Raw genomic sequence first — 22517 nt, forward strand, 5'->3', positions numbered from 1 at the left:
TCATGTCAAGTGTGCTCCTTAATCCCCATCACTTATTTCACCCATCCCCCCCCCCCCCCCCCCCCAACACACACACACCTCCCCTCTGGTGACCGGCAGTTTGTTCTCTGTAGTTAAGAGTCTGTTTCTTGGTTTGTCTCTCTTTTTTTCCCCTTTGCTCATTTGTTTTGTCTCTTAAGTTTCACATACGAGTGAAATCATAGGGTGTTTTTCCTCTAAATGACTTATTTCACTTAGAATACACTCTAGCTCTATCCATGTGATCACAAATGGCAAGATTTCCATTCTTTTTTTATGGCTGAGTGATATTCCATTGTGTATACAGACCACATCTTCTTTATCTATTTATCAGTCAATGGACACTTGGGCTGCTTCCATAATTTGGCCATTGTAGATAATGCTGCTATTTGTATGTATCCCTTTGAATTGGTATTTTTAGATTTTTTTTTTAGTAGGCTTCATGCTCAGCATCCAATGTGGGGCTCGAACACACGACTGTGAGATCATGATCTGAGCTGAGATGAAGAGTCAGATGCTTAACTGATTGAGCCCCCCAAGCAGCCCAGTATTTTTGTATTCACTGGGTAAATACCTAGTAGTGCACTCACTGGGTCATAGGGTAGTTCTATTTTTAACTTTTTTGAGGTACCTCCATACTTCTCCACAGTGGCTGCACCAGTTTACATTCCCATCACCAGTGCAATGGAGTTTCCTTTTTTCCACATCCTTACCTATACCTGTTGTTTCTTGTGTTGTTAATTTTAGCCATTCTGACAGCTGTGATATCTCACTGTAGTTTTGATTTGTATTTCTCTGATGATCAGTGATGTTGAGCATCTCTTCATGTGTCTGATGGCCATCTGTATGTCTTCTTGGGAGAAATGTCTGTTCATGTATTCAGTCCTTTTTTAAATTGGATTATTTGGTTGTGGGGTGTTGAGTTTTATAAGTTCTTTATAGATTTTGGATACTAACCCTTTGATACATCATTTGCAAATATCTTCTCCCATTCCATAGGTTGCCTTTTAATTTTGTAGATTGTTTCCTTTGCTGTGTAGAAGCTTTTTACTTTGGTAAACAGACAATAATTTATTTTTGCTTTTGTTTCTCTTGCCTCTGGAGACATTGAGGAAGAAGTTTCTAGGGCTGATGTCAAAGAGGTTATTGCCCATGTTCTCCTGTAGGATTTTGATGGTTTCCTGTCTCACATTTAGGTCTTTACCATTTTGAATTTATTTTTGTGTATGGTGTAAGAAAGTGGTCCAGTTTCATTTCTTTGCATGTTGCTGTCCAGTTTTCCCAACATCATTTGTCAAAGAGACTGTCTTTTTCCCATTGGATATTCTTTCCTGCTTTGTCAAAGATTAATTGACCGCATAGTTGTGGATTCCAAATGGGTTCTTATGTTAAGGTCACTGGTTAAGTTTCTATTTCTTTCAAGTTGCTAAGACTTGGAAGATAGTATGGCTCCTTTATCTCAAACCAATAACTTTAGGAAGACAATTTAATTATTTAATTTCTTTTATTACCAAGTTCTGGTGGGCATCTCATTGTGGTCTCCCACACTGATAACTGTTTATGATGATAAGCTGTGTAGAATTCTATTTTGTTGTTTCTAAAATGAGAATACTGGAAATCTTAGGAAGCTTTCCTTTTCTCTCATTCCATGAGTCTCTGGTATTTTTCCTTTAGGTATTTAAAGTGAAGTATATTAGGTACCTCTAATACCAGACTCTGAGGATGAGTTAATCCTAGGACCTAATTCCCACCATGGAGGAGTCTGGTGGGAATCAAACACCTCTACAGACAGTGATGCATTACATGTGTGGCATGAATGGCGAAGAGCAAGGGGAAGAGAGGAGGGACTGCATGACTGGCTGGCATGTTTGGCAACATTTGGCAACTCTGGACTTAGACTGGACCTGGAGAGATGTGTATGAACTTGGTGAGGCCGCAGGAGGGGCCACAGATAGGGGCACTTTAGGCAGGATTAGTTTTTGCCAGTCCAAAAATGCATAAAAGTGCATGGCATTGAAGGGAACAGGGAGTACTCTGTGGAGCCAGAGTTGGATGCATGGTGGGAGCATCAGGAGATGAAGCCAAAGATAGGCTCTGCCAAAAACTAAAGGACCTTTGTCCTGTAGGCAGTGGAGAATCAGTGGAGGTTTCAACGGGGAAATCAGATAATCAGACTGGGATTCTAGGAGAGTTCTCAAGCAGCAGAGTGAAGCTTGACCAGCAGCAGAGTTGAAGCTTGATTTGAAGACGTGCCAAATAGAGGCAGAGTTAGGGGATTCTCAGGAAAGCCCAGGTCAATGAAGACAGTCACCCAATTCTGATCTCCAGACACTACCTGGAGGGCCCTGGCACCAGGATCTGCCCTTGTCTCTGGGCCCCCAAACTTCCACTCTATCCAGATAAATCTAGTTAGACTTTTTTCTAATAAGCCTTATTCAGGCCCATCTTCAGCCGTGGAGGCCCCTTCTGACAATTTTTACATTAAAGGAAAGGCTTCCTAGTGAGAGCTAGGAATTTTTCTCTGTGTTTGACATCTCCTTATCTCTGGCACCTTATGTCCACTGCCTTAGTTTGGCTTGCCCAAGCTTCAACCTGTGATCTTGCTTTGGTTCTAGGACACAAAGCTGTAGAACAACAGAGCTGGGGGACATCTCGGAGATTGTTTAATCCACCTCCTCCTAGTATGAACATTGGGGAAATAAGAGATTTTCCAAAGCACTCCCAGGTTGGAGGCAAAACCAGAACTGAGAACCCGGGTCTTCAGGCTCCCAGCCCAGATGTCTCTGCACCATATGACACCGACCACCCATCAGGGGACACAGTAGGACCCAGTTGGCCTTGTCAGAAGTGGCTTTTCTTGGGAGAGAGGCAACATGGGCTTTCACCTGAGGCCATGATCTAGGAGTGACATCTCACGATTCTCCAAAAGGAAGATCCAAAGAATCACCCTTATTCTCTTGTCAGACTTGACTGTTGCAAATACTGTTTGGATTGAATCTGTTTCCCTTGGAAGTAGAGTTCAGGGTGGTGCATTTGGGGGAGCACGATCTCTCCTAAGTGCCATACCTTCTGCTGACCTTAGGTACTTAGAACTAGCTACTACCTACTATTTACTTTTATTTTCATTTGTCACTGTTTTCAGTAAAATACGATGTCATTACTTTGTAATAGAGAATTCGTGGTAATTCAGAAAGGGGCTAGGATAATGTATTTCTATATTATCCACAAAGGAGTTGTTAATAAAATAAAACTGTTAACAGGATTCCTGGGAGAATATTCATGTCAATAAGAGAATAAAAGTTTCGAGCACAAATGTTTTAGAAGCACCTGTTGAAAGCCAGACACCTGTGCACACCTACTCCACTTTTCTATCATGCTGTATAAGTGGCTTTACACACTTCTAGTACACTACATACAGTGTATTCACCATTATTTGTTAGCCTAATTCTGGTTACACTGCTCTCCCGAAAAGCATTTGCTGAGTGCCTCTCCTTTGTCAGGAAGTGTCAGGATCTACTGGTCCCACCGGAAGGGTGGATGGAGTGCCCTAGGTACTAGAAAATACTAGAACTGAGTTTTAAAAAAACTGTGCTATGTCAGCAATTACAACAGATTTCCCTCTTGCTGGCCATTACCCTATTTCTTACTTACCTAAATTATGAGGGTGTCCAGTACCTACACTTAGCATTTATTCATTTAATAAATTTTTATTTGATATATCCTAGGCAGAGGTGTAAGAGTGACCCAAACAGAAATCCCTGGCTTCCTGAAGTTTATAATCTTCTTTTTTCCACAGATACGAGACTTGCTGTCTAGAACCAAGAAACCCAGGGGACTAAAAGTAAGGGAAGATCAACAGCTGGGCTTTTATGTGGACGGCCTGACGTCAGTGCCTTGTGAGAACTACACGCAGATTGAAAGGCTGATGGATCAAGGGACGAAAATAAGGACCACGGCATCGACCAACATGAACGCCAGCAGCAGCCGGTCTCATATGGTTATCACCATTCAGTTCAAGCAGGTGAGATGTGCAGGAGGGCAGCCAGCCCCGTTTCTCACCAGGCGTGGTCTGTGGGAAGGTTCCCAGGGACGTGATGAGCTGGTGAGTGTAATGAAATCCTTTCAGTTTTGACCTGTGGATTATGGTGGCTGCTTCCAACCATGGGCTCTGGGGTCAGAAACAGGAAGAAGGGAGGCGCTTTCTCTTCTCCACCCTGGCTCCCCTGATGACCGGCTTTCAGATCCCTGAACCTAGAGGACACTAGATACTGAACTACCTTTCTGACACGTGGAAGTAGCAAGATGAAGTCTTTGAAACTAGCTCATCCGTGTAACTCTTCACTAACTAGAATTTTTAATAAAATTGAGCACACTTTTCTCCATACTCCTTGGTAGATATCAGAGAGTGAACTCTAGATCATCACTGCTTGGATTCAGAAATAGTTATTTACAAAGCCTGGGTAATCAGGGCAGCTAGCTAGGATTTCACCATCTCTGTTCCCTAAGCCACAGCCCTAATAATAGGTAGAATGGGAATCAATGAAGATTACCCTGCTCTAACCAGGAATAGTGGGAAAACACTGGGCTATATCTGACTCTTTGTTTACCAGCTTTGAAACTTCAGGAAATAACTTCCTTACCCTCAGTCTCCATTCCTATTCTGTAAAATACTATCCTGTAGGAATGCTGGTAAGGATAAATAAGAACCTGCATTTTAAAGAAACTTGAGGGAAGACTGGGAAGATGGCAGAGAGAGATCTGAGCCCATCTCCTTCTACTCACAATCAGAGAAATGACTATGCAGAATCCCAGTCATTCTGGAAATGACCTGAAGTCTAGCAGTACAGCTCTTCCACAGCTGAAGACATAAGGGGATACACAGTGAGAAGGGTAGGAGGGCAGAGACCTGGCTGTAGGGCAAACTCCAGGCACAATGACCCTCAAGCAAGAAGGATATCATAGGCATCAAGATTTTCCCTGATGAGTAAGGGTATCAAGCTTTACCTCAGGCACCCCCCCCCCACCCCGCCCTGGAGACCTGCACCAGAAAGACAAGCCTTATAACACCTTGCTTTGAAAATCAGTGGACTTAACTCTGGGAGAAGCAAAGCACTATAAGAATCCAAGAGTCAGGGGCGCCTGAGTGGCTCAGTCGATTAAGCACCTGCCTTTTCATTTCAGCTCAGGTCAAGACCTCACCATTCATGGAATCGAGCCAGGCATCGGGCTCTGCGCTGACATACGGAGCCTGCTTGGAATTCTCTCTCTGTCCCTCCCCCACTCACTCTCTCTCTCAAAATAAACAAACTTAAACAAAATCAATTAAAGAATCCAAGAGTCCACTCTTAAAGGGCCCACACACTCCACCATGCACTGTGAGACCCAGCACAGAAGCAGTGATTTTAGGGCATGTGTCAGAGGATCAGAGATCTGTAGGAGTTTCTCAAGGAACAAGAGTGCTAGAAGGTGTTATTTTCCTTGACTTCCTTCAGCCTAGCTGGTCAGTCCTTGTGGGAGCCAGTTCTGATGCTCTCCATCCACCATCTTAACACTGTTTGCCCTGACCTTGTGCCCCACTCACTCATCCCTGGAGGCACCCCCTCCGAAAGACTCCTGCCCAGGAAGAGGGGAACCAGGCCTGACCACCCGCACACCTGTAGCAGTTACAGCCAGGCTTCTTAGCAAGCTGTGCCAGGGTCCAGTCACGGCCAGTCACACAGGAAGGAGCATGCAGCCCACACAGCTGACCTCCCTGGAGTTCCTGGTTCTGCTGACCAGGGGGCACAGTGTTGCGGGGCCCCACAGGACACCTCTGCATTAAGCCACTACTGTCATCACCAGGAGACAGAGCTGACCTATCTAATACACAGAAATAGATGAAGACTCAGACAAAATGAAAAGACAGAAAAATACATTCCAAACAAAAGAACAAGACGAAACCTCATTAAAAGAGCTAAGCAAAATGGAGATAAAGCAATCTATCTGATAAAGAGTTCAAAGTGATCATCAGGCCCTACCAGACTGGAGAGAAGAACGTCAGCTAGAGAGACAGAAACGTAGTGGCTGGGTGTGGCAGTGGGTTAAGAGTCTGACTCTTGGGGCGCCTGGGTGGCTCAGTCGGTTAAGCGTCCGACTTCGGCTCAGGCCATGATCTCACAGTTCGTGGGTTCGAGCCCCATGTCAGGCTCTGTGCTGACTGCCAGCTCAGAGCCTGGAGTTGTTTCAGATTCTGTGTCTCCCTCTCACTCTGACCCTCCCCTGCTCATGCTGTCTCTCTCTCAGAAATAAGTAAAAAATTAAAAAAAAAAAAAAAAAAGAGTCTGACTCTTTATTTTAGCTCAGGTTGTGATCTCATGGCTCCTGGGTTTGAGCCCAGTGTCAGGTTCTGTACTGTCAATGCTTGGGATTCTCTCTCTCTCTCTGCCCCTCCCTGACTTACTTTCTCTCTCTCTCTCAAAAACAAACAAACAAACAAACAAAGGAATTTCCTACTCTGTTTAAAAAAAAAAAAAAGGGAACTAAACACAGCTGAAGAATATAACTGAAATGAAAAATACACCAGAGGGAATCAATAGCAGATTGGAGGATGCGGAACAAAGGTTCAGCAATCTGAAAGGGTGGTGGAAGGCACCTAGATGAACAGCAATTAAAAAAAAAAAAAGAATTTTTAAAATGAGCACAGCTTATACTAACATTTGGATTAGAGAGGATTAGAGAAGAGAGAGAGAGGAAAGGGCAGAAAACTTATCTGGAGAAATCATAGCTGAAAACTCCCCGAACCTTGGGAAGAAAACAGACATCCTGGTCCAGGAAGCACAGAGAGCACTAAACAAGATGAATCCAAGGAGGGCCACACTAAGATATGTAAAAACTAAAATGTCAAAAATCAATAATAAGGGGAGAATCTAAAGAACAGCAAGGGAAAAACAAATAATTACATACAAGAGAAACCCCAAAAGGCTATCAGCTGATTTTTCAGTAGAAACTTGGCAGACTGGAAGGAAGTGGCATGATATATTCAAAGTACAGGAAGAAAAAAACTTACAGCCAAGAATTCTCTACCCATCAAGGTTATGACCCAGAATTGAAGGAGAGACAAAGAGTTTCCAGGTCAGAGGTGCCTGGGTGGCTCAGTCAGTTGAGTATCCGACTCTTGATTTCATCTCAGGTTATGATCCCAGGATTGTGGGACTGAGACCAGCACCTGCTTAAGATTCTCTCTCTCCCCTGCCTAAGTGCTTGCTCTCTTTCTCTCTTATTATAAGTAAATAAATAAATAAATAAATAACTTCCAGGACAAACAAAAATTAAAAATTAGAGATCATTACCACTAAACTGACCTTACAAGAAATGTTAAAGCAACTTCTTTAAGTGGAAAAGAAAAGGCTATAACTAGAATTAAGAAAATTATGCAAGGAGGGGCACCTGGGTGGCTCAGTTGGTTAAGCGTCCAACTCTTGGTTTCTATTCAGATCATGATCTCATGGTTTGTGAATCTGAGCTCCACATCGGGCTCCACTCAGTGCAGAGCCTGCTTGGGATCCTCTCTCATTCTTCTCTCTGCCCCTCCCCCACTCATGTGCACATACACGCACACTTTTTCTCTCAAAATGAATAAACTTTTTATTTAAAAAAGAAAATTATACAAGGAAAAAGTGTCACTGGTAAAAGCAAACATTAAGGTGATAAATCAATCACTACTAAAGCAGGTATGAACGTTACAAGGCAAAGGTAGTAAAAATAAGCCAGTAAAAGCCTTTAGACAAGGGCAACAAAAGCAAAAATAAACAGTTGGGACTACAATGAAATAAAAAGGTTTTGCAGAGCAAAGGAAACCATCGACAAAATGAAAAGGCAACGCGCTGCATGCCAGAAGATATTTGTAAATGATGTGTTCAATAAGGGGTTGGTGTCCAAAATACATAAAGAATTCATACAACTCAATATCAAAAACCAAAAACCAAACCCCAAATAATCCAATTTAAAAATTGGGCAGAGGGTCTGAGTAGACATGTTTCAAAGAAGGCATACAGACACACGAAAAGATGCTCCACATTACCAATCATCAAAACCATAATGAGATATCACCTCACACCTGTCAGAAGGACTAGAATCAAAACCACAAGAAATAACGAGTGTTGGCGAAGATGTGGAGAAGGGGAGCCCTGTACACTGTTTGGTAGGAAGATAAGTTGGTGCAGCCGCTGTGGAAAACAGTGTGGAGTTTCTTCAAAAAATTATAGATATAAATACCATATGATCCAGTAATTCCACTACTGGGTACTTACCCAAAGAAAATGAAAACACCGCTTCAAAAGATATACACACCTTTACATTTACTGCAGCATCATTTACAATAACCAAGATACAGAAGCAACCTAAGTTTCGATCAATGTCATGTGGTATATGAATATTACTCAGCTATAAAAAAAAAAAAAGAATGAAATCTTGCCTTTAGGACAACATCGATGGAAATAGTGGGCATTATGCTAAGTGAAATAAGTCAGAGAAAGAAAAATACCATATGATTTCAATTATATGTGGAATCTTAAAAAACAAGACAAATGAACACACAAATAGAAACAGATGCAATAAATATAGAGAACTAGCGGTCACCAGTGGGGAGGGTTTGGAGGGGTGTGTGAAATAGATGAAGGAAATTAAGAGGTACAAATGTGTTGTGACATAAGTTAAGTCACAGGAATGAAAAGTGAAGCATAGTCAAGAATATTGTGATAACTTTGTATGGTGACAGGTGGAGACTACTCTCCTCGTGGGGAGGTTGTGTAACATAGGTAATGGTCAAATCACTACATTATACATCTGAACTAATATAATGTTGTGTGTCAACTATACTTCAGATAAAAGTACAAAAATACTGGAGCACCTGGGTGGCTCAGTTGGGTGAGTGGCCAGCTTCGGCTCGGGTCCTGATCTCATGGTTCGTGAGTTCGAGCTCCACATTACGCTCTCTGCTGTCAGCCTGTCCGTGTAGAGCCTGCTTTGGATCCTCTGTTCTCTCCCTCTTCCTGACTCTCCCCTGCCTGTGCTCTCCCTAAAATCAATATTTAAAAAAAAAAAAAGTAAAAAACTAAACTTAGTAGGCTTTTAAGTACTATTCAGATATTTTACAATGGTAATAACATTCATAAACTTTACATATGGTCTGTGCGATTTTTTTAACCTAATAGTTTTAGTTTTTCTTAGGCTTCATTTTTTTTTTTTGAGAGAGAGAGAAGGAAAGCATGAGTGGGGGAAGGATAGAAAGAGAGAGGAACAAAGGATCGGCAACAGGATCTGTGTGGAAAGTAGAGAGCCCAGTGTGGGGCTCAAACTGACAAACTGTGACCTGAGCCAAAGGCAGACACTTAACAGACTAAGCCACCCAGGTACCCCTTAACTGGGTATTTTAGAGGCAAGGGAAGAAATCCACTGAAAAAAAAAAACAACCCCAAAATGTGTAGAGCATTACTTTCCGCTTATTAGCATCAGTAATAATATTAACCCCTGTTACGTGTGCCAGGAACATTATTTCTCTTACCCGTTACCCTCCTAACACCTAATATGCTATTATCCCTGTTTTCCAACTCAGACAGTTTAAATGCTGAAACTATTTCTCACAGTCATGTAACCAGCAAGGTGATCTCGCACCTCTCGGAGCGTGACCGTACCGTCCTGAACACTTATTCATTTTGCAGATTTTCCAGTTTCTTCTACTTAAAATGTTTGATCATCAAAATACTCGAGAGCGGTAATTGGTCTCTAATAGATAGATCGCTGGAAACAGCTTTGCAAAACTGAGAGGGAGCAACAGAGATATTTGGGCCTGGGGTGTATTATTGTAAAACGCCATAAGATGGCTTTTTCATTTTTATTATATGTTTTAGAATTGTATTATGTTTTATTATATGTTTTAAATTTATAATGTTTTGTTTCCTATATTAATTTATAAAGTTTTAAATTTTATGTTTTAAATGTATGTGTTATTTATAATATATGATATAGAACATATTATTAATGTATTAATAATGCAATGTATTAATATATATTAATTTATAATATATATTATGTGTTTTAAATTTTGTTATGTTTTTGAGTGTGAAGCCCAAGTAGAAAAAAACGTTTTAAAGTGTGAACTGGACTGACTTCATATGCAGCCTGTGGCCACTCTGATAATGTGACTGTGGTGCTTTCCCACAGATTTTCCTGGACAGAGACCTCACCAAACAATCCACGATTAACTTAGTGGATTTAGCAGGAAGTGAAAGGCAGAAATCCTCAGGATCTGAAGGAGACAGACTGAGGGAAGGCTCACAAGTTAACTTAAGTTTAACCAATTTAGGAAATGTTATCAGGTAAATAATCAGTGCATGGGTATTTATTTCTGTTGTAAAAATGACCCCAGGTATCAAAACTTAGATTAATCATAACCCTTGGCTCATGGCCCACTGTTATCACTGGTTCATACCCGGTCCTCCTATTTATTTTATTTTAAATGGATTGCTTTTTAATAAAATTAAAAACACTAATAAAGCCACCCCTCAAGCCAGGAAATAGTTGGTATTTCTCTGTTGTGCACCCCTGGGAGGTAACCGCCATCTTGAATTTTGTTTATCCTCTCTCTCTCTCTCTCTCTGTTCCTCTCTCCCTCTTTTGTCCTTTCTTGTTTTATCACATGTGAATATTATTAGTTAGTGGCACTCATTTTCGAAATGTTTAAAAAGGGTAAAGTGTTATATTGTCTTCTAGATCCTGTTAAGTGGTTAAAGTATAAATTACAAAAGGTGCGCAAATCTTAAATGTTCAGCTCAATGGACTTTGAAGATATTGAACATTTAAAAAACCCAAAAATCTCTCTTGTACTTCCCTTCTAGCTTTCACTCCCACCAAAAGAAATTGATCTCTGCCACTACAAATTAGTTTTGCCTCACTGTATTGGTATTCATAGAAATATGACCATTTATAAGAGGTCATTGTTCTTTGCATTTGGCTTCATTCACTAAGGATCGTGTCTAGGAGATTAAGCCATGTTTGTCACGTAGCAATTATTAGTTCTTTTTCATTGCTATGTAGTATTCCACTGCAGGAGTATGCCACAATCATTTATCCATTCTCCTAGTGATGGACATTTTGATTGTGTACAGGTTTTGACTATTATGAATAACGTTGCTATGAGCATTCTCGTATGTGTGCTTTGGGGAAAGCAATTTCTCTTTCCTCTCAAGTACATCCCCAAGAGTATAATTGTTAGGACTGGCTCTTAGATCCGACATTATTAACAATATGTGTCCATCTTATCTGTGGCTATACTTAATTTACCTTCTGTTCTGTCATTAAACATTGTGTCTGTGAGATTCCTTGTTGTAGTAGAAGTTGTTACTTCTTTTTCCTTATGACGTAGCGTTCCATGGTGGGAACATGCCACACTGTCTTCACTGGTTCTCCTGCTGATTGGCATTTTGGTTGTTTCCAGGTTTGGTTTTTTTGTTTTGTTTTGTTTTTGTTTGGTTTGGGTTTTTTTTTTTTTTTTTTTTGCTATTACAAACAGTGCTATTATGAACACACTTGTACAAATCACAAGGTATCAATATATTAAAGTTTCTTTTGAGTATAGACAAAGGACTGAAATTGCTGGATTATATATAAGGTGTGTGCAATACCTAAGTTTTGAGAGTGGTGACAAATTATTATGGACATTTGGGCTCTTTCTATACTTTGGCTTTTATTGATAGTGTTGCTATAAACATTGGGGTGCATGTGCCCCTTCGAAACAGCACACTCTTGGATAAATAGCAGTGCAATTGTTGGGTCCTCGGGTAGTTCTATTTTTAACTTTCTGAGGAACCTCCATACTGTTTTCCAGAGTGGCTGTACCAGTTTGCACTCCCACCAGCAGTGCAAAAGAGATCCTCTTTCTTCACATCTTTGCCAACATAGGTTGTTTCCAGAATTGTTAATGTCAGCCATTCTGACTGGTGTGAGGTGATATCCCATTGTGGTTTTAATTTGTATTTCCCTGATGATGAGTAATGTTGAACACTTTTTCATGTATCTGTTAGCCAACTGGATGTCTTCTTTGGAAAAGTGGCTCCCTTTTGCCCATTTCTTCACTGGAGTGTTTGTTTCTCAGTTATTGACTTTGACAAGTTCTTTATAGATTTTGGATACTAACCCTTTATCTGATTTGTCATTTGCAAATATCTTCTCCCATTCTGTTCGTTGCCTCTTAGTTTTGCTAATTATTTTCTTCACTGAACAGAAACTTTTTATCTTGATGGGGTCCCCATAGTTCATTTTTGCTTTTGTTTCCCTTGCCTATGGAGACGTGTTGCATAAGAATTTGCTATGGGTGAAGTCAAAGAGGTTTTTGCCTGCTTCCTTCCCTAGGATTTTGATGGCTTCCTGTCTTCGTTTAGGTCTTTCATTCATTTTGAGTTTATTTTTGTGTATGGTGTAAGAAAGTGGTCTAGGTTCAGTCTTCTGCATGTCACTGTCCAGTTTTCCCAGCACTATTTGCTGAAAAGACTCTTTATTCCATTGGATATTGTTTCCTGCTTTGGCAAAGATTAGTTGGCCATATGTTTGTGGGTCCATTTCTGGATTCTCTGTTCTGTTCCATTGGCCTACGTGTCTGTTTTTGTGCCAGTACCATACTCTCTTGATGATGACAGCTTTGTAATACAGCTTGAAGTCTTGAATTGTGATGCCTCCAGCTTTGATTTTCTTTTTCAGGATTGCTTTGGCTATTCGGGGACTTTTCTGGTTCCATACAAATTTTAGGATTGTTTGTTGTATCTCTGTGAAGAATGCTCGTGTTATTTTGATAGGGATTGCATTGAATACGTAGGTTTCTTTGGGTAGTATCGACATTTGTTTATTTATTTATTTTTAAAAATTTTGTTAATGTTTATTTTGAAAGAGGGGGAGAGAGAGAGAGAGAGAGAGAGAGAGAGAGAGAGAGAATCTAAAGCAGACTCCAGGCTCTGAGCTGTCAGCACAGAGCCAGGTGGGGCTCGAACTCATGAGTTGTGAGATCATGATCCGAGCCAAAGTCAGACGCTTAGCCAACTGAGCCACCCTGGCACTCCAGATAGTATCAATATTTTAACAATATTTGTTCTTCTAATCCAGGAGCATGGAATATTTTTCCATTTTTTTGTACTTCAATTTCTTTCATAAGCTTTCTATAGTTTTCAGTGTATCGATTTTTCACCTCTTTGGTTAGGTTTATTCCTAGGTATTTCATAGTTTTTGGAGCAATTGTAAATGAGATCAATTCCTTGATTTATCTGTTGCTTCATTATTGGTGTATAGAAATGCAACCGATTTCTGTGCATTGATTTTATATACTGAGATTTTGCTGAATTCATGGATCAGCTGTAGGAGTTTTTTGGTGGAATTTTTTGGCTTTTCCATACAGAGTGTCATGTCATCTGCAAAGAGTGAAAGTTTGACTTCCTTCTTGCCGATTTGGATGCCTTTTATTCCTTTGTGTTGTCTGATAACTGAGGCTAGAACTTCCAATACTATGTTTAATAACAATGGCAAGAGTGGACATCCTGACGTGTTCCAGATCTTAAAGCTGAACACACATTCACACACAAAAAAGCTCTCAACTTTTCCCCATTGAGGATGATATTAGTGGTGGGTCTTTTATATATGGCCTTTTATGATATTGGGTTATGATCCTTCTATCCCTACTTTCTTTAGGGTTTTTATCAAGAAAGAATACTGTATTTTGTCAAATGCTTTCTCTGCATCTATTGAGAGAACCATGTGATTCTTGTCCTTTTTTTGATGTGATGTATCACAATGATTGTTCTGCAGATATTGAACCAGCCCTGCATCCCAGTATAAATCCTACTTGGTCGTGGTGAATACTTCTTTTTGTGTATTCTTGGATCTGGTTGGCTAGCATCTTGTTGAAGGTTTCTGCATCCATATTCATCAGGGAAATTTGGTGTGTAGTTCTCTTTTTTAGTGGGATCTTTGGCTGGTTTTGGAATCCACGTAATGCTGGCTTCTAGAATGGGTTTGGAAGCTTTCCTTCCATTTCTATTTTTTTGGCACAGCTTCAAAAGAATAGGTGTTAACGCTTCTGTAAGTGTTTGGTGAAATTGCCCTCTAAAGCCATCTGGCCTTGGACTCTTGTTTTTTGGGAGGGTTTTGTTGTTGTTGTTGTTGTTCATTATTGATTTGATTTCTTTACGGGTTATGGGTCTATTCAAATTTTCTATTTCTCCTTATTTCAGTTTTTGTAGTTTATGTCTTTCTAGGAATTTGTTCATTTCCTCCGGATTGCCCAATTTATTGGCATATAACTGCTCATAATATTCTCTTATTATTGTTTGTATTTCTGCAATGTTGGTTGTGCTCTCCTCTTTCATTCTTGATTTTATTTATTTGGGTCCTTTTTCTTTTTGATCAAACTGTCTAGGGGTTTATCGATTTTGTTAACTCTTACAAAGAACCACCTCCTGGTTTCATTGGTCTGTTCTACTGTGTTTTTTTTTTCTTATAGCATTGATTTCTGCTCTAATCTTTATTATTTCCTGTCTTCTGCTGGTTTGAGGTTTTATTTTCTGTTCTTTTTCCAGCTCTTTAAAGTGTAAGGTTAGGTTGTGTGTTTGAGCCCTTTATTCCTTCTATAGGAAGCCCTGGGCTGTTATATACTTCCCTCTTAGGACCACATTTGCTGCATCCCGAGGGATTTGGGCTGTCGTGTTATCATTTTCATTGGCTTCCACATACATTTTAATTTCCTCTTTAATTTCTTGGTTAGCCCATTCATTCATAGTAGGATGTTCTTTAGTCTTCAAGTATTTGTCTTTCTAAACTTTTCTTGTGGTTGATTTCGAGTTTCATAGCATTGTGGTCTGAAAATATGCACGGTATGATCTTGAACGTTTTTGTATTTGTTGAGGGCTGATTTGTGTCCCAGTATGTGACCTATTCTGGAGGACGTTCCATGTGCACTGGAGAAGAATGTGCGTTCTGCTGCTTTAGGATGAAATGTTCTGAATATCTCTGTTAAGATCATCCGGTCCAGTGTGTCACTCACAGCCATTGTTTCCTTGTTGATTTTCTGTTTAGATGATCTGTCCATTGCTGTAAGTGGGGTGTTGAAGTCGCCTACTATTATGGTATTACTATCAATGAGTTTCTGTATGTTTGTGATTAAATTATATATCTGGGTATCACCGCATTGGGGGCAAAAATGTTTAGATCTTCTTGGTAGATAGACCCCTTAATTATGATATAATGCTTTTCTTCAACTTTTGTTACAGTCTTTATTTTAAAATCTAGATTGTCTGATATAAGTATGGCTACTCTGACTTTCTTTTGGCGACCATTAACATGATAGATGGTTCTCTATCCCCTTATTTTCAGTCCAAAGGTGCCTTTAGGTCTAAAATGGGTCTCTGGTAAACAGCATATCGCTGGATCCTGTTTTCTTATCCATTCTGTTACCTTATGTAACAGAATCTTTGTAACAACATCTTTGGTTGGAACATTTAGCCCACTGACATTTGGAGTGAGCACTGAAAGATATAAATTTATTGCCATTGTGTTGCCTGTAGAGTTGGAGTTTCTGATGGTATTCTCTGGTCCTTTCTAGTCTTTGTTGATTTTGTTCTTTTTTGTTTTGTTTTGTCTTTTCTCTCCACAGAAAGTCCCCCTTAAATTTTCTTGAAAGGGTGGTTTAGTGGTCACAAACTCCTTCAGTTTTTGTTTGTCTGGGAAACATTTTATCTCTCCTTCTATTTTGAATGACAGTCTTGCTGGATAAAGAATTCTTGGATGCATATTTTTCTGATTCAGCAAATTGAATATATCTTGCCACTCCTTTCTAGCCTGCCAAGTTTCTGTTGGACAGATCTGCTGCGAACCTGACCTATCTTCCCTTGTAGGTTAAGGATGTTTTTCCCCTTGCTGCTTTCATGATTCTTTCCTTGCCTGTGTATTTTGTGAAGTGGACTATGGTATGCCTTGCTGATGGCTGGTTTTTGTTGAATCTAATGAGTTCTCTGTGCTTCTTGGATTTTGATGTCTGTGTCTTTCCCCAGGTTAGGAAAGTTTTCTGCTATGATTTGCTCACATAAACCTTCTACCCCTTTTTCTCTCTTCATCTTCTGGGACCATTATGATTCAAATGTCATTCCTTTTTAATGAGCCACTGAGTTCTCTAATTCTTATATCATGCTCTTTTGCCTTAGTTTCCCTCTTTTTTAATGCTTCATTATTCTCCATAAGTTTGTCCTCTATGTCTCTGATTCCCTGCTCTGCTTCATCCATCCTTGCCATCATAGCATCCACTCAAGACTACATCTCAGTGATAGCATTTTTAATTTTGTCACGACTAGATTTTACCTCTTTTATCTCCACAGATAGGGATTCTATGTTTTTTTCAACCCCACTTAGTATTCTTATTGTCGTGATTCTAAATTCTGGTTCAGACATCTTACTCCATTCTCCACTAGATGGCTCTGCTTAGCTTACTGGGGTGGATCATTTGGTGCATGTACACATGTATGCACATGTGTGAGAGAGGTGAAAATGGCATCACCCAGCCATCAGTCTCTAGTATCAGAACTCTGTGCTCTTGCCAACTGACAATCAAGCACCTCTCCTTTGTCTCCAGCTTCAGTCCACTCCTTAATTCTACACTGTCCATGACCAAGCCATCAGGCTGCCAGGTGCCACTTCCCTCCTGAGTTCTATCTCAGATGGTGTTGTGTTTCCAAACTCCTCACCTCTGAAGGCTCTGGCTTTGAGAGGGAGGGAGGGAAGGAGAGAGAGAATCCCAAGCAGGCTTCATGCTGTTAGCACAGAGCCCAACACAGGCTTGATCCCAGGAACAGTAAGATCATGACCTGAGCCAAAATCAGGAGTTGAACTCTTAACTGTCTGAGCCACCCAGGAGCCCCTGTCCTGTGTGGTTTCAATTTCAATGACTGTATTTCTTTCTTTATAGAAGATCATTTTGTTTCTTTTTCAAATCAGCTAGAATACCTGTATAAATTTCTTTTTACTTCTTGTAATCATAATATCTCATAGATGGACTTGCCTCCCTCCTCCTCCCTGCTCTCATCAATGACAATGCTGCTGTCTTTGAAGACCCTGGGGTTGAGTGGGAGGGCATGGCACATTTACTTATGTGCTCTTTCTCTGCTATGTTGTCATGTAGGGTCCTAACCTTATGGGCTCCTCTTCTTTATCCACAGATCTATAGTAGCCTACAGGCTCTTTGGGTTTCCCTCACAGGGTTTAGTGTGTTAGAGCCTCATATCTGGGCTTCCCTCAGTCTAGCATGGTTTCTCCAGGGTTGATCTCAGAGAGGGAGCCAGTGGCCCATGTGGTTAGCTGTCTTGTTTCAGTATCTTCACACGGCAGATGTCTCAACTACTGGATATCATTAGAGTCATATCTGGGGTTTATGGGGTCAAACAGGAGATATGAGGGGTGTTTCTGACTTATCCTCGGGGAGGCATATCTGTTCTTGGCATATACATATGTATGTATATTAATACATATATATATATATTAATCTGATGTTTCTTTTTCACCCAGTGCTCTGGCTGATGCAGCCATGGGGAAGAAAGTCTTGCACATTCCCTACAGAGATTCTGTGCTGACCAAACTTCTCCAGCCAGCTTTGGGCGGGAACAGCAGGACTACTTTGGTAAAGTGATTTTCTTACAACACATTAGACTGATTTAGCTATTGTGCTGTTGTCACATTTAGCGATGTGTTAACATTACAATCAGTGGACCATGATGCCGCGTTTTGCATTCATGTAGAACATTCTTAGGTATCTCATGACTCCTGGGACTCTTCCCCCTAAAGTGTTCAAATACTGCTAATTTTAACTTTTTATTTATTCGTTTCTGTAGTTTTCAGGTTCTTTATAAGGAACGTACACTATTGTTATCAGGAAAAAATTAATACCAAATCTTTAAATAATGCCAATAATGTCGTACTATTCTAAATCAGTGGTCATTTCATGGCAAGACTGGAAATCATTTTGACGGTGTGGGACACCAGGCAACTGTTGAACCTGGAGAGTAGTTGAATTGTGTCATCTCAGCAAACACTCTAGACTCTTTCTATTGAATATTTGCTAAGTGGGTACAATGTGGAATGTGTTAAAATCCGGACTCTCTGCTCTTCAGCTCCAGGTGTGGGAAGGAACAAATTTAGCCACACTCTGCCTCCTGTCTTCTGTCCCAGTTAGGAGAAAACTGCTCACCACTGGGCCCATTCTGTACACTCTCTCCCAAACTCACAACAAAACACTTCTTTACTCTCTACTATGTAATTTCGCCTAAGCATTTAAAAATATTTCATTTAAAAGTTTTTCTGGTTGTCTGTCAGTGCCTGTCGGTCTCATGGGACCCGCCCACCCTCTCCCAGCTCCCCTGTCCCCCCTCTTCCCCGAAGACCTGAAATACAAGAAGGCCCATTAGATGCTATGAATGTTAAGACTACAAAAAAAAAAAAAAGTGTAACAGGTCTGAGGAGTTGTGTGCCTGAGAGAGAGGAGCCTTTCCAGGTCTACAGGCTAACGCCTGAGGCACTACCACACTTTCGCCTAAAAACATGTGGTGGAGGGGGAGGTCACTGTTCCTCTCAGGAAGCAGATAGAAACTGCAAGGCCAATGTTCAACCATCACTTGAATCCCCGAGTCCATCCCCTGGGGCTCACTGCTGAGGACAGGGGCGTCAGAGGCCTGGATCGAGGCCTTATTATCTAGGAGACCTCGAACATTGGTTTTTCTCGAAGCCTCAGTGTGTGTGTGTGTGTGTGTGTGTGTGTGTGTGTGTTGTGAAACTGTAGTGTTGGCATCATGAATCGGCGCTGTCTGTGAGCTGCAGAGGTTGCATGTGTATGTGGCATATATCAGGGTGAGCATATGCTGTCGGTGTGCGTCTGCGCTTTCTGAGTCACAAAGTTCGAATGGTACCTTGAACGACCATCTGGGCCATGAACCTTGGCACACTCACAGCAACGACCTGTCTACAATGACAAAATCTAAACAGGATGTTCTTTTACAGATAGCGGCCATAAGTCCTGCTGACATCTGCTATGAGGAAACTTTATCCACATTAAGATACGCCGAAAGGTACATCTGTGGATGGGTATTATCCTTAGGGGTTCTGAGTTGGATTCTCCTGGTTGCCTCTATGCAATGGGCTGGCGGTTGGGGGAGAGGTCAGAAGGCAGAACAGAATGATTTGTGTGAGAGAGACGTGGGAGGAAATAAAACAAACAAGAGGAGACAGAACTGGGGACGTGGGCCTTCAAATCACCCCTGCTCTGCACAGGAGAGGTCCCGTGGGCTCCTCCAGGCTGGGGCCAAACCCGCCGTGATTGGAATCCGTCTCCCTGTATTTTCCTGCCAAAGAGCATGGCCGTTCACATATTTCTCCCTCATCGCATGGCACACGGAAGGTGTGTGGTGGCAGGCAGGGGACGTTTATGCCAACAGGTGAAGACCAGCATGAGTGAGGCACTTCCCCAGGCTGCTGCCCAGCCTCTGGCTCCATGCTTTCCCTGGGTTTGGTCTCCTTTGTCCAGGCCCCGTGCATACGGGTTCTACTGTTGGGGTGGCCTGAAGGTCTAGGCTTCTCTTCCCGGGAAGGGGCTCTCCCTGCCAGTTTCCTTCTGTCCTGGGAGCCAGGGAGGCGAGCCTGCACACTCAGCCCCGGGCAGAAGGCTGCCACCCAGACAAGTATAAGGACTCTGCATCCTGCTTCTCCTGACCCTTTCTAAAATATTTTCTTAATGTGTATTTATCATTATTGAGAAAGAGACAGGGTATGAGTAGAGGAGAGGCAGAGAGAAAGGGAGACACAGAATCAGAAGAAAGCTCCAGGCTCTGAACTGTCAGCACAGAGCTGGACGCAGGCCTCGAACCCATGGACCACGATATCATGACCTGAGCCAAAGTCGGATATTTAACCGACTGAGCCCCCCAGGCGCCTCTCTCCTGCCCCTCTTTTAAAAAGATGAGGGTACAGGCAGAGGCAACCTCTAAGCAGGGCAGAAGCCACACACTGCCACCACCTTTTCCCTTTCATGTGGCAGAGTCCAAAATCCACCACTGAGGCTCAGACAGGAACTTCGAATCCTCAGGCCTGGTTCCAGGAAGCTGGAGCTGGCATGTGAGATGAAACTGTCCCCTACTGTAACGTGTCCCCTGTCAGGTCTCTGGGCTTGCATGTGGGTCAGAATCTGGCCCAACCGGCCACGTGACCTTGGGCAACACGCCGTACCTCCCTACTTGTCCCATATCGAGGGAGGTGATTTGTCATCAGAGTTGGGGTGAAGAACACACAATTTCTGCGATCCTTGTTACTGCGCCACTGAGGAGCGGCCTTCCCTGTGGCCCTGTCCCAGGGAGGGAGCCCTGGCATTTTAGGCACACGTACTAGCATCCTCCTCTACCAGGAAGCCTCCATATGTTTTTATGGGATTAGACGATTTCTTCCAGCGTCTGCAGCGCAAGCTCAGATCTTTCCGCCAATTTGGTCTACCTGCTTATCAGATGCAAATCTGTTGTGAGCAGATTTCCCGTGAGAGACTACGGATGCAGAGGAAGGAGAAAACAGTAGCCCAAAGTCCACGGTTCTGAGCCCGGATCTGCCATGGGCTATGTGACCAGGGGGCAAGCCCTGAAAATCCCCTGTTCTTCTACGAAAGGAGTGAGGCGGCCGCAGTTAACAAATAAAAAACACAGGCTCCCCAGTTAAACCTGAACAGCAGGTGAAGGGCAAGTAAGTGATGTGTTAGCATAAGTATGTCCTGCACAGTGCTCCATGGTGTCTCACATTCTCTCTGGGACACTCAAAGGCAGGGAAATAGGCAACCCTTAGGTCCCCTGCCAGCCTGGAGCCCAGCTGACAGCCTCCAGGGTTGAGTTAGGACTATCAGCAACGACCCCACAGATTTTTCCACTTGCGGAGTCAATCGGCAAGTGTGTTCAGGGCCCGGGATGTGTCTGGGCCAGGCTGTGGGTCTGGCTGGGCTGCCCATGTTTATTTGAACCACAGATGTCACTAAAGTCCCTTTCGGCCTTCGCGGTTCAGTGGCGCCTGGCCTGGTGGGATCTGGAATCGCCCGGGGCTAAGGGTCTCTCTTGACCGGGTTCTGGCCCGTGCTCTGCAAAGGGGTCCAGCACTTAGGGTGTGTTCATCTTTGCACGTGGAAGGGCTAAAAAGATCCGGAACAAAGCTGTGGTCAACACCTCGACGCTGATGAGAGAGTCAAGAGCAGAGTACAACAGAGCGCTGCTCACTCATGGAAACTCTAGAACGGCAGGTAAACGGAGTCAGGAGCAATGCAGGTCCTGACCGGCTGCAGGCTCAGCATGGGGTAGGGCAGGGCAGGGGAGGGGGGAAATCCCCGCTTGGAATCACGGGAGCCCAGCACCGGCCAGGGGCATCCTCTGGGGACATATATATACACACACACACACATATATAACTTTATGCCCATTAATAATTTACAATGGGATGAACCAGGACACAGCAAATTATAAAACCATTGAAGTAGAATTGGTGAACACGGTGTAGCCTGAAAATGGCAACGCCAGAAGGTCCAAACCTCTGGCGCTCAGTGTGAACTGGACGGATGTTGACCTGAATACAGCATCGAATGCCCACTGTTCATAAGCACAAAATATGTGGGAAATGACATAAGCCTGTGATGTTCCCTGAGTCCCTGGCCTCGTAGGAACTCCCAGTACTGAGGGTATAAGACAGAACATTCTCACGTGCCTACACGATCAAAGAGATTACGGAACTTCATGCGCTCTTCGTGCTCTACGTTCCTATGAATTAAAAGGAGAGCACTCTTTGTAGAAATAACCGAGCGACTTCTTCACCCGATAGCGCAGCTCAATTTCCCACTCTGCCCAGCATCCCTGGTTTTGGCCAAGAACAGAGTCAAGTTCTATTATAGTTATTCTGCTCCTCGCCCTTGACCCTGTAGACCCACTGCTTAAGACCTCTCCCCCCTTCCAGAGCAGCCGGCCCGCCTGCTGGCAGAATCGGGGCCCTGGGCGTGCCAGCTGGAGCAGGCTCGGGAAGAGTGGCGACAGCGGTACGTGGCCATTGCCAAGGTGAGCTTCGTTCCCTCCACCTGCCGAGGCCCATACCTGGCAGGGAAACTCACACTCTTCCCACGTGCGACCAGCTGCCTGGGCAGCTGCCTGATCTGTCCAGCAGATCATCTGGGTGGTTTTTACCCCAGTGAATGTGTAGCACATGAGATGTGGCATGTGATAAGTGTGATAAGTGACAAATGATACCTATCAGTACCACTGGCAGCGCTAGGGGAGGGGATGGCAAGGCATGAGGGGGAAGGAAGCCAAGTGGCCTTGATGAGTCAAGGCTGCTGATAATTACAATTTGGGGAGAATTCGAGGGCTGTGAACCATCTTCCGGGGACCGTACGGTGTGCTCCTGAGCACAGTATCTGCCGGCATCAGAACAGA

The 22517-nt window shown here is 42.7% G+C and overlaps 1 protein-coding gene across 1 annotated transcript in view; it reads left to right on the plus strand.

Moving 5' to 3' along the window:
• Positions 1-22517, plus strand: part of LOC120234134 (kinesin-like protein KIF28P) — a gene marked incomplete at its 5' end in the record, with an annotated part of 63020 nt that overhangs the window by 18073 nt on the left and 22430 nt on the right. Inside the window, 6 exons of the mRNA XM_039235799.1 lie at positions 3815-4039; positions 10219-10373; positions 17590-17701; positions 19075-19142; positions 21231-21340; positions 22045-22142. Coding sequence (XP_039091730.1) covers positions 3815-4039; positions 10219-10373; positions 17590-17701; positions 19075-19142; positions 21231-21340; positions 22045-22142 — 768 coding nt within the window. The remainder of the gene's footprint in view (positions 1-3814; positions 4040-10218; positions 10374-17589; positions 17702-19074; positions 19143-21230; positions 21341-22044; positions 22143-22517) is intronic.

The sequence above is a fragment of the Hyaena hyaena genome, unplaced genomic scaffold (genome assembly GCF_003009895.1).
Source record: "Hyaena hyaena isolate Hyena2069 unplaced genomic scaffold, ASM300989v1 scaffold_103, whole genome shotgun sequence".
Classification (NCBI taxonomy): Eukaryota; Metazoa; Chordata; class Mammalia; order Carnivora; family Hyaenidae; genus Hyaena; species Hyaena hyaena.